The 18,038-nt window shown below is 35.7% G+C and overlaps 1 protein-coding gene and 1 long non-coding RNA gene across 4 annotated transcripts in view; one reads left to right on the forward strand and one right to left on the reverse strand.

Moving 5' to 3' along the window:
* The window catches only part of GEMIN2 (gem nuclear organelle associated protein 2), a 17,011-nt gene extending 9,171 nt beyond the window's left edge, over positions 1-7,840 (reverse strand). Inside the window, exons 1-6 of one of the 3 annotated variants that reach the window (XM_006913457.3) lie at positions 7,632-7,840; positions 7,151-7,235; positions 5,679-5,768; positions 5,341-5,400; positions 2,808-2,921; positions 904-948 (exon numbers count right to left, since the gene is read on the reverse strand). In XM_006913457.3, coding sequence (XP_006913519.1) covers positions 904-948; positions 2,808-2,921; positions 5,341-5,400; positions 5,679-5,768; positions 7,151-7,235; positions 7,632-7,768 — 531 coding nt within the window. In that variant the 5' untranslated portion in view covers positions 7,769-7,840. The other 2 variants (XM_025047921.1, XM_025047922.1) reach the window with 2 other exon arrangements.
* Positions 7,841-7,844: 4 nt separating this feature from the next.
* On the forward strand, positions 7,845-8,941 carry LOC112481107. Its single transcript, XR_003046804.1, has 2 exons — positions 7,845-8,511; positions 8,694-8,941. It is a non-coding gene; the product is annotated as an uncharacterized LOC112481107 (long non-coding RNA).
* Positions 8,942-18,038: the final 9,097 nt, after the last annotated feature.

The raw sequence follows: 18,038 nt of genomic DNA on the forward strand, positions 1-18,038 counted from the left end.
CATAAATTCCTTCAGATTATTTTCATTAAAACAAAGTATAATCTAAAGAGAAAGTTAGCTAGAGAAAGATCTGTTTTAAAACTACAGATAGAATTTATCAATGTTAAAACTGTTCTCTGGCTTTTTCAAATATAGTTGTACACTTGAAAAAACTCTTATTGAATTCAGAATAATTACTACGGTATCTTAATGCAAATGATCGAGTAAGAGAAACTGTCAGCCAGTATATGATTTACAAGAGTATGACTCTTAAAAAAGAGTATTTTCCAAGGGTATCCAATGCTATGTGAAGACAAAACCGTCAAAGTTTTTATTTTCTTTAAGTAGAAAGAGTTCCTTGTCCTAAAAGACTGAAGAACCAAAGTCTGTATTTCTTTCCTTTTATCTAAGAAATTTATGTAGTAAAGTTTTCAGGGAGTCAAATGTTACAATAGATTTCTGACTGCACGGGGGGTCAGTGTCCTTAATTCCCATGTTGTTCAAGGGTCAAATGTAGTTCATTCTTAATGGAATATGTAGGATACTTGGAACTAGAAATAGCAATCTAACTTTAGTATTTACTTTAAACCCCAGAATCTAAGACATATTACCGATATATATACATTTGAATGGTTTAGCGCCATGATTAAGAGCATCAGTTCTCGAATTAGAATCCCAGTGTTGCCATTAACACTTGTTGAAAAACTACCTACATGTTCTTAACCTCTTTGTTTCTTTGTCTCAAAAAAAAGGATATTAATAATAACTCCCTATATAGGGCTGTAGTAAGAATTAAATAAGAACTGATAAAAAGTTTAGGGCAGGGTCTTGCCTAGTAAAAAAATTTAGTAAACATATTCAAATACTTTCACACACATCACAAACAAAAGAATGCATATATACTTATTATTAGATGGATTTTACCTGATTCATTCTGCTAACAATACTAAGCAAAGGAGGAAAACCAATCTGGAAAAAAAAAAAAAGAGATTGAAATGTACAAAATGGTATTATAAGGGCCTTTATTTTTTTCCAAACTGGTGAATTTCACATTACAGTTATTTAGAAACAAAGAATAAATGAAAATGAAACAAAATTCCTTTGCTGCCATTACCATAAAATATTTTGTGAACTATTACATTGGTAATGTCCAAGAAAATGATATCTTGAACTTTGAATGTGTAAATTTAAAAATAAAGAATAATTTTAGTAATTAAAATGTTAAAGTATAAAAAATTTTAAAATGATACTATTGGTACTATGACATTAATGTGTGATATTTTTAAAATAAAGCCAACTTTTTCAGGAATAAGGTTACTCGAATAGGATTTTTTTCAAGCCCAACCTAATTTAATTTAAAAAAATCTACTTTAGAGTTTAAAGCCAAGAGCCTTGATTATGAAAACAGCATTAACTTTTGAGAAACTTAAGAGAATTTGCATTAAACTGTTGCATCTTTAAATGGTTCTTTCACATGATATATGGTACTTGTACATATTTTGTAATAACAAGATAATACATTTTAATTCTTTATTAAATTAAAACACATTTTTGAAATGTAACATAAAGATTATCCAAAACAACAGGTTGTATGAGAAACAGTGCCAAATTAGCTCCCCTAGAGTTGAATCTACTTTCACGCCCACCACATGTGGAGGAGTGCCTGTTTTCCCAGTCCTTATCAACACAGTATATCAGGCTTTCTTTGCCAATATATTACCTGAAAAATAGCAGCCAGCATAGTTATAAGTTGCATTACTGCAAGTGCATCTTCTTATATAATAATGATTTGTATTTCCTATCTGTGAGACGTCTATACTCTTTTTATTTTAATTAATTAATTTTTAAATTAAGTTTATTGGGATAACATTGGTTAATATAATTATATAATTTTCAGGTGTACATTATAATTTGACATCTGTATATAGTATTGTGTTTACCACCCAAAGTCCAGTTTCCTTCAGCTATCATATATTTGATCCCCTTTATCCATTTCACCTTCCCCCTAAGATGTCTATACTCTTTGACTCTTTTTTTTAATTGGATTCTTGGTCTTTTTAGTGATTTTTGGAGCTTTTACCTTTTGGGGAAAAACTGGTTTTAAATAGGAAAAACACAATGTGGTACCACATAGCAAACAGTAAATACCAATTCGACAGAACAGAACAATATAAGGAGTTGGTAGTAATGCAGATGTTTGCAGAGGGTTCCATAAAAACATCTACAAACTTGAGGGCAGGTGAATCCTGAAGGGCAAGGAGTTGTCCCTATCATTTACAGTTAGAATAAAGCCATGTGAATTTTAAATATAACTTCAACATTTCATCTCCAGAACACGCAATTTACTAAGCATTTTTAAGTACCTCTCCAATTGTGTCACGTTTTCCTGTTTTTCTGACTATTCATCACTCAATGTTCAACCCATGCTTAATCATTTAAAGAAACAAAATCTCATCTAACTCTCAAAATTCCTGCACAGCTAAAACACGAGATATGAAGCCAACCTAAAAAAAGTCATAGTACATTGTTTTAGAAACTGGGCTGCCAATTTTTAAGCTAAAGAGCTAATAAACTAAATCGAATTTGCAAACATTTTCTGTAAACAGCCGAACTAAATATTTTAGGCTCTGCAGGACACGCAGATTAGTCACATATTAGTTTGTTCTTTACAATGCTTTAAAAATATAAAAACCATTCTTAGCTAATAAGCTGTACAAAAAAAGGCTGTGGGCTGGATATGGCCTAGGCCATAGTTTGCTGACCCTTTATACTACATGATGCATCAAAATTAGAATACTTTTTGTTTTGTTTATCCATTTATCACCTACTTGTATATAATCAATTCCAGGACTTTCATTCTTAGCTGGTCCAACAGCCCCTTCAGCACATAACCTTTCACCCAAACAAAATTTTTTCCAGCCTTCTTCATCTTCAGATTTTGGCTAAAAGAAAAAAAAATGAATTTACTTATTTCTGTGTATTTTTTAAATACTGAACCATGCAAAATGAGGACTCCTCTCTATTACCACTACCTCAATACAAAGATATGATGCCTGTTATGGACGGAATTATATCCTCCCAAAATTCATAATTGAAGCCCTAACCCCCAGGAGCTCAGGATATGACCGTACTTGGAGATAGGGCCTTAACAGAGGTGATTTAGATAAAATGAGGCTGTGGAGTGGGACTAAATCCAACCTGACTGGTGTCCTTGTAAGAAGAGGAAATTTGAACACATAAAGAGACACTAGGGATGGGCATGCACAGAGGAAAGACTATGTGAGGACACAGTGAGAAGGTGGACATTTGCAAGCCAAAGAGAGAGGCCTCAAGAGAAACCAAACTTACTGCACCTTGATCTTAGACTGCCAGCCTAAAGAACTATGAGAAAATAGATTACTACTGGTTAAGCTGCCCAGTTTGTGGTATTTTGCTGTGGCAGCCCTAGCGAACTAATATAGTACCCGAGTGGTCACACCATATGTGAGACATATTTAGTTTGGATCACACTTTAATGGACACTGGCAAGCAAGGGTGTGTTTAAAAGAGGATGATAAAGATGGAAATTGGTATGGGAAAAAAAACAGTAAGAATGCTTACAAGAATGAAGGATATTTATTCCAGAGAAGGAGACATGATTACATACTTCACAAATTTAATGGGCTGTCCAGCCAAAGAACAGATTTATTTTACATCACCAGGTGGAAAAAGCAGGACTAGTGGGGGGAAGCAGTTAGCTCAATATAACTACCTTAACAAAACAATTTTTATTTATACACATTGTCTTGCACATTACTTTGCAAAGGTATAGTTTTTTCCCCCCTGGGAGGAGAAATAGCTTCCGTTAGATTCTCAGGATACATGAGACTCTTAAAAGGTTAAAATCTATTGTCTAGGAACAATGTATCCACCTTTTCCCATTACTCCATTAGGTCAGAGCCTATTTCTGCTTCAGGTAGCACTGAATATCCTGATTATTAAATATGGTAGGTGCTTAATAAATAATTGGACAAATCAATAAATGTTTATATTTACATAGTTGACATCAGTGTGCTTTTAAATTTTTTCATTTTATTTTCATTTACATTTGCTGTGATGATCCCATGTTATTGTTACATAATATTCCTGTTTTGATGGATCATAATTTATTCAATTATGTTAGGTCACTTTCATTTTTGACAAAATTATATCATCATTGTGTTACTAATGTGGCTTCTTTTTGAATTGATAAGCATATACCCAAAGTCCTCACACCAGCAAGAAAATAATAATATATCTCCCTTCTGTGAGGCCACATGGCATCATGAAAGGCTTTAGTCAGACAAACGTCAGTGGCTTCCAGCTATACCTCTTATGAGTTAAATGGTCTTGGGCAAGTGGTATCAGTTCCTTTCATGCTTTACCTACAGCAGAGCTTCCAACTGGTATGGAAAGCATACAGAGAGGCTTATATTGAATCTCTTAGCTGGGAATCTCAGGAAGACTATGCAAGCAGCCTCCTCCATCTACTTCAATGTACCACCATGTAAAAGATGTTAGGAAGCACTGCCCAGAAGCAGCTTCTAAAATCTGAAATCTATGCACTACCTACCTGAACTTGTCAGAAAAATTGTGTGCATAAGTGCATTTATTTTTTTCTCTCTGAAGATAATAAATAGCTTTTATTTAATTCTCGTAAGAATATGACACTCCCTAAAAGGTTAAAAGTATTGCCCTGGAGCACACCTGAAACTAATCACATATTGTATATCAACTATAATTAAAAAATAAATTTTAAAAAAGAGGGAAATGTAAAAAAGGAAAAATTAAAAATCTATCAAAGAAAAAAAGTATTGCCCTGGAACAATGTATCCATTGCTTCCCCAGCTCCCTTTTTATTCAATAGTCCAGATACAGCTACTGAACAGCTTAATATTATATCTAAGCTGATAAAATGTAGGAAATACTACTTTCCAGTATGCATGACAGGCTTCACTAAAATGTCACTGGTATTGGCACCATTCTCTGATCAAGAAAATCCAAAAAGCTTTTATTCGATCTTTTTGTAAATACTGAAAATGCATTTATTTCTTAAAAAGGAAATGTCTAGAAGACCCCTTAAAAACTTATAGAGGCCTGACAATTACCTATCCAAAGTCTCTTAAGATGCTGTGGATTAAAACTGTCACAAAAATAAAAACTTGTATTACTGATTCTATACTTTTCAGCCCACTAATATACCAAAATTGTTACTTTTAATGGTAGATGGGAGACAATGAAAATAATATGGACTAAGTAAGTGAATCTTTAAAGACTGGAAATAGATATGGACTATTTTAAATAGGTATACACTGTACTACTTAAACAAAGAAACTTACATACCATGGTCACGTTACTATCCAACTGTTGTGATTTCCAGTGACTTCTATGTCTGTTGACACTCTAAAGGAAGAAGAGTTAGACATCGATCTTCAGAGAATGGATACTTGAACCAAGAAATCAACTGCTGCATAACATTCTAACAATCCTAAAACTGGGAAAATATGTTTCAAACTGTATTGTGTCTAATGATTATAATAATTTTGTAATTAATTCATACATATTCTTTTCTTTATTCTTCAGAATCATGAATGTTATTTTTCCAACTACTGTTTAAGAACAGAGATAAATTTGAGAGAGGGAAGAAAATTAATTTGATTAAATGATTAAAGTATATTTACCTGTCGAACAACTGAAAACTGTGCCACTTGCTGCTGTTGCCACTGAAGTGTGGGAGAATACCCTTCAGGAGCAGGTTGGCACCCTGAAAGCTAAGATCAGTTCATAATTGTTAGAATCAATGTTAGTGTTATAACTAGAATCTCATGCCTCTGCAAAGTAGAAGTAAAATCAACATGAACACTGAATAATAAAGTAAATGAGTAAGACTATACAAGAAAAATAAAGTACTTTTTGCTGATGCAGAAAAGAAGGCATTTCATTTTACTATTTATTTCTGAGTTTAAAATGTTAGGAAAAGATCCTTATATAATCACTTTAATAAGAACAATATGGAATGGTTTATAGTTGCAGTTTCTAAGAGATCTAAATGATATGAGCCCTAAAGAAATAATCTAGTACTATCTTTCCATAAAGCAAAACAGTTTGAAACAAAAAGATATATCCCAAATAAAGAATTTTGGTGAAGTAGAATGTCCTCAAATAATTTGACATTTGACTTTAAAAGGTCTGTATCTGTTTCCTAAAACAGCACATAGTTTACAAGTAATCACATATTGCCCTGAAATAAAACTTTGTTAGGTCACTTTTTAAAGCCAGGTATATAACACATCATCTTCCATCAACTAAAAACTTCTGAAAAGAAATTATATGAAACATTAGAATAACTGCATTAAAATTTCCTAATTATAAATATCAGATAAAGAAATTACTTAGAACATAAAAAGAAAAGGACTTATCACAATTTAAAATTGCTCTCTCATGACCTTAGATTAAATAAACCTCCTCAGAGAGACCTTCTGTGACTAAAGTAGCTCTCTGAAAAAAATAAAGTAGTTCTCCGTGTTATTTGTCATTGTTAATTTTCTTCATAGCAATTGTCATAATATGTAATCATTTAATTTGCTTGTTTACCCTCTGTCTTCCTCAGAAGAATGTAAACTCTACAAGGGTAAGGACTACCCTCTTGTTGTCTTTCCAGTGTTGGCAAAACCGAGCTGCTTAGTAAAAAATGTGCTGGATAAATGAATGAAATTGTTCAAAGTGTGCAAGTTGCTAGAAAAGTGTAAGATATTTGAGTTTATAAGTCTTAAAAAAACCCAGTAAAAAGCAGAACTGCACTAATACAAATTACAGTAAGATTAAACAATCCAATGATAATTAAGACAACTAGAAAAAGGTTACTTCAAAATAAAGAACAGTATAAGTGGCCTACTTAAAAAATTCTTTAGGATTGGATCATGTCCCTAAAATATGAAGAGCAAATCTCCATGAGTGCCAGGGTTAGTGAAAGCCTCTTAGGGGGCGGTAAATGCCAATTGTTCTTTTGGGAGAAAAAGCAAATGTCTAATTTCGTAGGGGGCAGTCAAATCTTACCTACATCAAAATTGATACTGCTGGATACTATAGGAACAGCCTTGGTCTTTTAATTTATGGGGGTAAAAAAAGTCCCCTGACGGGTAATAAAACTCACGGAAACATTCACACTTTGCTTCCTTTTCAACTTCTTTGGGTCAATTTGCGCTACCACAACATCTGGACATTGAGCTGCTTCGATCCTACAAATAAGTAATAAATGCAAGAAATGTGAAGACTATTGTGCTTTGTTCATGCGTAGTAAAACGAGCTATTTCATTATGAAATCAGAAACAAAGTTCAGAATTGCAACTGAGGTCCTGATAAATATGTTTTTGAAATTATCTGTATTAAAAGCAAGGAAATCTAAGAGCACACATCTTGCCATGGGCAATCAAATTTAATATAATTAAGTTCATAGGAACTCTTCCCACGTAAAGATGTAATCGAGTGATCTTGATCCGACCCGAACTCGCGTGAGATTGGGGACCGGGACGGAGGAGGGGCTTTATCACACCTGGGGATCGAACGAGGCACCGTATGCTGTGCCCAGGGGCAGGAAAGACGACCAGCCCACCCGCATAGGCCAAATCACTCACTGGACCCGCCTCAAGTATTCCTGAGGCGTCCTCGGAGGTACGGAGGGATCGAAACCCTCTGCCAAATCGCATGGCTCCACTGGCAACAGCCGAGGCATCAACTCCTCCACTGCGGACTCCGCTGGTACCCACGCCATGGTTTCCAGTTCAGGCAGTCCCACGTCTAGGTCACGGCGCAGGCGCACAAGTAGGCACCTTTGGCGCTGAGTTGAACAAGCGGCAGGGTTTACAGGGCGTGATTGCGCATGAGCGACCTTGCTGAATGTCCAAGATTAAAGCTCCGGTGGTATAATGAAGACTGCGACATTAGTTCCTTGCAGAGATGGTTTTGAAGTGTTTGTGCCTGTTCTCTCTTCCACCCTCCGTTCTCGCTTCTAAAAGTAGGGTAATAATTGAGGGTTATTCACCTTTAAGAAATCCTAGTGGTGAGGGATTCTTTAATGTTTTTTAAAATAAATGAGCAATATTACTGTAATGATCATTTATTGACCTCTAAATTTTTAGACCCCTGGCGGACAGGTCACATATAGTTCCTCATTTAACTTTTACAACTTTTTGAAGTAGGTGGTGTTATCCCAGTTTTGTAAGGGAGGAAATCGACCGAAAGAGGGGTTAAGTATTACAATTGTGACATTGTCCCAAAGGAAAGAACCAATTCCCCAGATTTATCTGACGCCAAATGAATGAAAAATTAATTTTCCAGAGGAAAATCTGGTGCTTGGCTACTTTAAAGATCACTATATTTATCTGAAACAAATTACTCTTAGAGTAGTCATCGCTTTTCTTTTTTTTTATCAGAAAGCTCTCTTTCCTTAAATGTAAGTAGTGCAAAGGATTAAGCTAATGGCAACACCCAGAAGTCGCCATTGTTAATCTTAGGGTGAGTACTATTATCTCCATTTACAGATGAGCAAACAAGGCAGAAATGGTTTAAGTAACTTTTTCTGGGTCAAAAATTGCAAGAAACAAAGTATTGTATCTAAATCTTTATAAACAAGCTCTGAGTGAATACAGTTGTCATATTTCTTACGTTTATGTTTATTACGGCTTTTTTTTTTTAAGCACTGCCTCTAGCAATTGATTTAGAAATCAGAATGCAACTTACTCGATTGAAGATAAAATGAGGACAAGAACTTAAGAATTAGTGTGTTTGAATGGTGACTAAACTTTGAAAGACTGCCTCGCTACGATCAAAATAGAAGTTATTTGGTTGAAAAATGTTACTGATTTTGGAAGGAACAGACTTAAAGAGAGGAGTATGGAGAAATTCTCCCATCCTTAAACGTTTTGATAATAACAAATTTTAAAAAGTAAGTAGTAACTTTATTTCTGGATTTTCTTTTACTTTTCTTGGGGGAAACTAACTTATTAGCAATTTACCCTCATTTTTCTGTAAAAAAAGAACTGGTAATTACCAACAACCAATGGAACAATGCTTACCACTGGACTCTGTATAAATATATGGCAGAACTACACATGAATGAAGAAAGGAGAGGAATAGCAGAATGAACAAAGGTTATTCTGGGAAATAAATTATTTTCCAAAGGAAGAAGTAATAAAGACCACGAATGTTTCTGAAATAGTTCTAAAATTTTTAAATACACAGACATGAATTTTTTCAGGAGAGAAGAAAGTAAATAAAAAATTTATAAGAGTTGCTTTCTGCTACTTCAAAACTAAGCTGACTTAAAAATTACTAACGAGTTTTGGAACATTTTAATATGGTTATGCATTGGAAATTGCACTAGTATTTTTGATAGTTTTAGTAAGACATGAAAAGTAGCTACATTTAGTTGATGAAGTTATTTTGAAAAAAAAAAGCTTAATTTTTGGAAAGTTGAACTTCTAAAACAATGATAACTATTTCATTAACTTCTCCTTGGAAAGAACCATTCCTAAGATTCTGAGCTACTTCTCATGCCCCGTTTTCAAAGATTTCTAGTTACTTCTCAGTTTACAATGGAAAGATTTTTGTATTTCAATATTTCTTACATTGGTGATTGGTTATAGGAGTTACATGAGGATTGTGAGAACAGAACAATCAGCTGTTTATTGATGATGACATTTCTTAAGTCATCCTTGCAGAGCTGAATGCAAAATTTGTCCCTCGGTTTTATATGCCCTTTAATCAGCTCAGTTATTCTCAGATGTTAGTGTGTATAAGAATTATCTGGAAGAAATTATTTAAAATCAGACTCTGAGTCCTATAACTCTCTCTTCCAGAGAGGTCTGATTCTGTTGATTGGTTATGGGGCTCTAAAACTGACATTTTAAGAACCATTCTAAGAGAGAAACTCAGCTTAGTCCATTCATTTTATTCTTTCCCTCCCTGTTTTTTAAGATCTATTGCCCTAGAATTTCTTCTGTCTTATCTTACTTTTTTTCAATTCCTTTTCTTTGGCCACAATATAAAATTTCACTTGCCTCTTTGTGCTATTAAACTCTAATTAATTAAACTATCCAGTTAATATTTATCAGTTTTCTATTATGTGTCAGGCACTGTGGTAGGCATTGGGAATTACAATGGTGAGCAACTTCTCTCATGGTGCTTACAGCTTGGTGGACAGAGAGATGTTAAACAAACAGTGATACAAATCTATTTTTAGTGTTAACTGTGATAAGTGCTATTAAGGGAGTTGGGATGGAGAGGAGCTTTTCAGTATAGAAATAAATGAAGACCCAAGAATGAAAACGAGCAATGCTATTTATTCAGAGCTTGCTATAAGAAAGGAATCAGCCAATGCTACTTGCATTTTGGCAAAGACTCAAAGGCAGGAAGAGGAATAGGAAAGCTTTATATTGAAAAAAAAAAGGGAAGGCTTCAGGTATGCCCTTGTTAGAGGCTCTTTGCATGGGGATGCTGTAGGAGAACTGCTATAGAAGTAAAATTACTTCTCCACCCTCTTAGGGTCTCTGGCTGGGCCTAAGAATTAAAGTGACATAAGATGGATTAACGGGAGAAAAGCATATACATTTTATTTAGTAATTTTTACATGTACATGGTGGGTTCATAAGAAAAATCAAGACCTAAAGGAGTTAAGGCCCAAAACTTATATACTAGGTGGGATGAAGAATAGTAAATTGTGAAAATGTAACAAGACAAAGGGATTTGGGTTAGGGCAGTTAATTGTGGAAAAGTAGGTAGGAAGATAAGGGTTAGTTTCATAATGTTTGTTTATATAGATTTATCTTGGCTTTGATTCCACATATCTGGTGGTAAGAATGTCTTCTTTCCAGGTATAGGGAGATGCACCTTTCACAAAGTTTTATCTCCAGCTTTCGGGAAGAAAGGAAGAATAGAGCGCCCTTCTTGCATCTTCTGTTTTTCAAGTGCCTTTAACTCAAAATAATTAATATGGCAAACTCTATTCTACTTAGAAATGGGACGTCCTATGAAATTTGTCAGAGGTGCATATTTTGATCTTCTTTGGTCCTAAATTGGAAGCAGGGGAAAAATTAGGAAATGTGTCAATTATTAATCAAGTTCTGGCTATTTTGAGAGAATTATACTGGGGTTCTTGTTTGGCTTTTTACATTGTTGCTAGAAATAGCAATTTGACTTCCTACAAGTTTGACTTATAGTCAGCTGGCTTCCCAGGCCGGTCACTATAGAATAATAGATTGATTTTTGGGGATGGTTGCTGCAGATTATGGGTCAGAGTCTTATTTTAATATTTATAGTCAGGCCATTGTCCATTTGTATATTGAGTCTTAGCAGGTAGAAGAAAGAGTTTGTTTGTTTATTGCTGCAGGAAGTAGGTCATGTTGGAAAAATTGGAAAAACTTCAGCGTGGTTGATGCACAGAAAGTAGGAGGCGGTGCTACACAGGTGTTGTGAGAATTGTAGTTGTATATAGTTAACATTTATGGAGCATCCTCTGACCACCAGAACACTCCTCTAGTCACATAATTACTGCAACTTGGAGATGTCTCAATGAGAGGATGTTAGAATTAAGTTATTTACTATAAGATTTGGGCTTTTAGATGATTTGGGGACAGTAGAGCTTCGCCGTCAGGAAAGGGGGATAATTCTGAGGAGTAAGTCTCCTGGTTTAAGACCTATGTGTGGTTTTTTTCAGGCTTGACCAAAAGCAATTACAAAGGCTTTACCTGGCAGGCTTCACAGGGGAAAACTGCCCTCCCCACACCAGACTTAGTGCACTTAGCCAATGCATGGTAGTTTCTGAAGGGAGTTGCAGCCAAGGACTCAGGCCCCCTGACCAGCCATGTTCTTATGCATAGCTGCATTCCTAGCCCAGGTGTTTCCATTTGGAGGTCTTTTTATCTGGAAACTTAGCCACTCTGACTCAGTACCCAGTATTTTTTCACTCTCAGCGCCTGCCCACCCCCGTTTTGTTAACCTACAGGAGTCTTTTGTTTAAGGCTCCTTCAGCTGTGAGAGATCTCCAGACTTCCACCTTTGTGCCAGTCCACCCAACCCTCAAGCAGTGCATCATTCCATGAGGGTAACGGAACAGGGGGAGTAGGTGTTCTCACCAGGTTTAGTTAGCCTCTTGCCTATGCAGTCTCAGTAAGCGATTAGAGGCTTCACTGGTGCTTCCATTTCGGCTCTTTGTTGCTTTAATTGCCTTATCTGACATCTGGTAGCCCAGCTTTCTCTTCAGTTCATCTGAGCACTTGACAAATTCTATGATTCGGTGTCTCAACTAGTTTTACATAGAAGATATAGGGAAGAAGGGACGCTAATTGGTATTAATTGGTAAAGAAGCAGTCATTCAGATTAGCCAGGTTAGAAAGGTAAGTGGTCATTTTGTGGTTTGGACACTCTTCCCGATTTTTGTCTGAGTTCAGACATGATTACAGAGTGGTCCTGTTTCTTGTCTTTATCTTTCATGGTCAGAGTGGCCTTGTCTGATGTTGGTGTGCTGTGAAATGGTTTGTATTCAATATAAGAATGTGGCCTGACTCTGAGTGCCATTGGCAACTCCTAACAACAGCTAGGCCCAGTTGATAGAGCCAGGCCAATTTTAGGCTCTCACAGGCTCCTTTTCTTTTTCTCAGGGCTAAATATTTTATACTGATTTCTCATTTAATCATCACAATATATTGTTATCCTAAGTGGTAGGTACTATTGTTATATTTATTTTCAGCTGAAGAAAATGTGGCTCAGAAAAGAATATATAACATGCCGAGGTCACACATAGGAGGTGGATGGAGTTAAGATTCTATCATGGGTGGTTAGACTTACAAGCCGTTGCTCTAAATCACTATGCTCCACAAGATACAGTTCAGTAAAAATAAGTACAGGAAGTCCTCACTTAACGTCATCAATAGATTATTGGAAACTGGGACTTGAAGCAAAATGATGTACAATGAAACTAGTTTTACTAGAGGCTAATTGTTATAAACAAGAGTTAAGTTCCTATGGCATATTTCTGGTCACAAAAACACCACCAAACTTCTAAACAAAGACCCCAAACACTTCTAATATTAAATATTAAATAGATGTGAGCTATACATACATTTAAGAAAGATTAATAGGAACAAGAGAGACAATTCTTTTCCAACCTACTTATTCTAGTTGAGTCAGGGGTGGCTGGAGCCTGTCTTGGCAGCTCAGGACAGAAGGTAGGACCCTTTCCATTGCAGGGCTACATACACACACTCATACTTACTCAGACTGGGACAATGTAGACATGCCTGTTCACCCCCTGTGCACATCTTTGGGTTGTGAGAGGACACTGGAGTCCTTGGAGGAAACCCACGCAGACATAGGGAGAACTTGCAAACCACACAGACAGTGGCTCTGGCCAGGAATTGATTTTTTTTCTTTATCAACGTTATTAATGAAATAACATTGAATGAAGTGATGTTATCAGAGGACCTGCTCTACCTAAGAGCCTTTATGACCCACTGGTTATAGATTAGAGAGAAGTAATTAAGATAGGTGTAAGATACTAGTCTTAGTATAGGTTCTCTGGGCACGAGCAGTCTCTTTTATCTCTCTAAGAACACTGTCCTCAAGCTTTGGGGTTGAGATTCACAGAAAGGACTAGAAAGACCTAATACCAGAAAGTCAAGGCAAGGTCTAATTCAATTATAGAACACAGAACAAAACCAAAACTTTACTTCTTTAACGTAAAAATACAAATCTGGCTTCTTCCTTTTAAAGTAGGAATTCCCTTCCTTGCTACGTGGGTTTTAGTAATTCTTATGTTCTTTATAAATCAAATACACATTTGATAAAAAGAAAAGGAAAAAAGCTGTCAGTAAATAACCATGTTTTATTTCTTTGGGCCACTATAAATGGTTTAAGAGCAGATTGAAGAATTTCATTTGTATAGTTTGATTAAATGAACTCTAGTAATTCTGGAGTTGGTCAGAATTGCAGAATGACGTGGTATTGGAGAATACTACTATTGGAGCACTCTGGGGAATAGAAACAATTGCTATTGAAATAAGAACAAATTTTAATGCCAAGTCTTGTCAGCATTCAAAGGGGAGAGATGACAAGCATGAAATGAAAATTCAGTGTTGTAGGTTTTAAGTATAGGGTGTAGGTTTCAACACCCTGACTTTCTATATGCTATGTAAACTCTTCTATTCTCACATTCATTTGTTATGTATAAGGATTGGACTAAATGATCACTAAGGTCTATTTGAGTTTAGAATTCTGTAACCCTCATGTGTGATTTATAAATTAGCCTTATGTATTATTATTATATCTAATATGATTGTCATTGTGTGTGCAGACTAGAACACTAGACTGATATTATCCTATATATATAGACAACATACTACTGATGATGAAAATTCAAAATTAGAATCTGAGTACTGCTTTTTCTGGTGAGTACTCCAGAAATAGTTGGCTAGTGCCTTATAATTTCTGAGCAAAAGGAAGGGAACCCATGATAGAAAAAACTACAAGTGCTTCATTTATACTAGAAAACGAATTAAGCCAAAAAGAAGAAGTAGAGGTGAAAGCTCTTTCTGGTGGTGACCATATAAAATTTCAAGAAATTTACATTATCATACTTCACCTGAATGTGTAGTACTGGAATCTCCAGTTTAGAAACATCTGTGGGTCCAGAAGTAGGAAGAGAATACTGGCTGCTACACTAACTAGTATTTAAGGTAATTAATGATTGAAGATAAAGTCATAGGGTGTTTAGAATACTTGCCCCCAGATAGTCCCTGAAAAAAAGTTCTAAGATCAAATACCTTGGGGAAATGTACTTAAATCCCACTGTTAAAGATCCACAAATGAATATTAGCATATTTAAAATCCTGACAGGTCAAGAGACCTATTTTACATGATTTAACAGATGTCTTCCTGAATTTATTTGATCATAGTACCTCCCTTTCTTTCTTTAATATTCTCTGGCAATTTGAAAAATGCCAGTTTGAGGAAGTACTGCTTTTAGAAATTTTGCTTTTAAAAAGGACTTTTTTTGGGGGGGGGCGTGGTTTATGTCAGAGTTTGTATTTTTACAATCTCAATATATGAAAATGATGATGATATTTTTTGTAATTGTTTAGATTTTCATGTTTAGATTTTCATGAGTATTTGGGGAACATTCATTTTATGCCAGGACCTCTACAAGGTGGTATAACTAAAAGCAAATAATTATAACCAGTTGCATGTTGGTAAATGTTTAACAAACATCCTTCAGAACACAGATGGATCTCAATGCCTTAGTCCAGGGATATATAAATTTAGACAGCAAGAAAAGGTTGTCTTTCTCCAATTCCTAGTTTGACACTCCTCATTCAAGATCCCAAAACTTTTTCATTCTACTCTCCTCAGATAAAAACCTCTTAACTTTTAGTATACTAGAAAAAATAGTCTTCATGGTGAACATTTTCCATCTGAGTCCAAGGACCCTTTAAAATTTTTGTATCTTTTAGTCATTTCATAAATTTATATAAATTAAAGGGATAATGAAAAACAACTTTATTGGAAATTTAAGTATCTAAACGTAGCAAACCCCAATTTTTATTCTATATTTTCCTGATTTTGAAGATATATCCAAATGGGCAGTGGCCTTCAAAATGCAATTACCCGCTCATTACCTGTGATGCATGAGTCTGGAACATACCCATCCTGTAAATAGTGATTGCAGATTTCAAATGCATCACTATTACATCCTAGCTTATTGTTACTTCTGGTTCTTCTTGCACTTGCATCATCAAAACATAAGACTCGAAGGATTTTTTTGAAAACTTTAAAGACTCATAATTTTGTTGGAGTGAGGACAGCTATCTTCTTTGCTCCCTAATTGCAGAATATTTCTTTTTAGTTTTATAAATGATCAATCCAAATAATTTTTAATTTCTAGATTATCTATTTCCTTCCCATCATCTTTGTATACACAACTACCATTAGCATTTGTCCACTTCAGAATCAGATCAAGCAAAATTATCCATATAAACATCATAAAGGATGAAATACTGTAATAGGTGCTCTTAGCAAAATGAGGTTGTCCAGATTCTTGTAGCAAAATATTGTGTAATGAAGTTATTCTCTTGAATGACTGGATGAGAATACCATATTTTCTTTTTATCATTAGAAATATATTGTTAACTCATTGATTCTTGAGTTTGAGAAATTCATCTAGAAGATGATCATCTAAAGATTCATAGTCTAAGATTTTGCTATCATCATAGGGTCTAGGGTGCCATTCTCTGTTTCTGCGCATTCATCTTGAATTTTGAATTATTAACTACATTCAATGAAAGCTAAAAGCATACTACAAAGATCTTGAAAGATGCTACCACACTTTAAGCATTGCAAAAAGAAAACTGAAGGATGGTGCAATAGTGATATTTCACTATTGTATCATCTTAGGTAATTCCATCATTCTTCTATTTTCTTATTGTTTTAGTCTTTTTAAAGCATAGTTTGGAATAATTTTGATGAATAGTGATGAAATAATTCCATGAATGATGAAGTAGCAGAATGTTTCAAGATACAGGAAAAATAAGATCACTAAGATTCTGTGATGTATCCTAGATTTATAGGAGTCCAGTGGACCCATATGCTAATTGCAAATAGAATAAGCTACACTTTATTTTTTAAAAAATAAATTTTGTCTTTGTTCTTTGGAAGACATCTAGGAAAGAGGTCATGGAATATCAATTCTTACAAGTAGAACTCCAAAAAGAGAAAACCCCAGCAAACTAAATGTGGGTCAACTAGATCCTGATGATATATCCTAGGGTTAAACTCTTAAACTCATCCACCTTAAAGTATATAAAGATGTAAATGAATCTGTTACTCATCTTAACATCTATTTCATTGTAATAGGGAACCAAAGTCTTTGTTCAGCTGAAAACAAAGGAATTATGACTTCTTAGACTTCTCTGAGTTAGATGGAAAAGATCCCTTTCTGGGGACTATGAAATGACTAAAATTTTCAAAAGGCTATACTTCGCTTTATCCTCACTGAAATCCAGAATCCTTCAGGATTTTCTCATCTATGTCCATTTACCTATTCTTGGATTTTGTTTCTTTGTGAACGTCCTTATTCCACCTTTATACCATTGTCCACAGCTATTTACTTGCGGTGCTTTCAGTCAAGAATTTTCAGTCAAGAAAGCACCCTGAGCGCACTTTCTTTGCAGGTCTACACTGAATTTTGGCTTTTGATTTCCATTTCTTTTTCAGAATTGTATTAAAAATTTGACAAGTAGAGAGGGAGGAAAAAACTGGCGTAGATGATAGAGGTTCTATTCATCCCTCTGGTGATGAAATCAAAGTTGTGACGGTAATAAGGAGCAGCAGCAAGGAAAAATCGCCAGGGATCTAGATAAACAAGCCATACAACTAGGGAGAAGTCCAGGAAATCACCCTGCAACAGCAGAAGGTAGCATGGGGCAAGGATGCGGGGCTACTGGGTCTCCAGCGGCTAAGTGATATGGAGGCTGCAGCAGCAGCAGCAGCAGCAGCAGCAGCAGCAGCAGCAGCAGCTACAGACACCTCTTATGGGGGTTGCATCTGCAAGCAGACTTTCGTACTGACGACTCGCTCGCTCTGAGCACCAGGGCCGTGTTGGCTGCTTGCAGGGGCCACCAGGGACTTACAGGGTGACGCGGAGTTGTCAGAGTGCGGACGGAGGTGAGGCTCTCTCCCAGACAGAAGTGCCGGTGCTATCCATTGTTTCTTTTTTGAGCCTTCGCTGCTCCCAGTGTGTGGACTCAGCACCGCCATAGCCTAGACTTCATTAAACTGAATAACAGAGGCCAACCTGCCCAGAGCATTCCCTGAACCTCCGCCTCCCCCAACTGGCAGCCCCACCCAAGCCACATCCAGGTGTGTACTCCGTTAGTCAGTTGCCCCTTGCTGAGCAGTGCCTGGACTCACACTGGTGACAGCTGGCCTTGGTTTCTGGTGTGGCCTTTTGAGGCAACTATAAGCACAGCATCTGTGGATTGCTTGCTGAATCT

Source organism: Pteropus alecto, unplaced genomic scaffold (genome assembly GCF_000325575.1).
Source record: "Pteropus alecto unplaced genomic scaffold, ASM32557v1 scaffold104, whole genome shotgun sequence".
Taxonomy (NCBI): domain Eukaryota; kingdom Metazoa; phylum Chordata; class Mammalia; order Chiroptera; family Pteropodidae; genus Pteropus; species Pteropus alecto.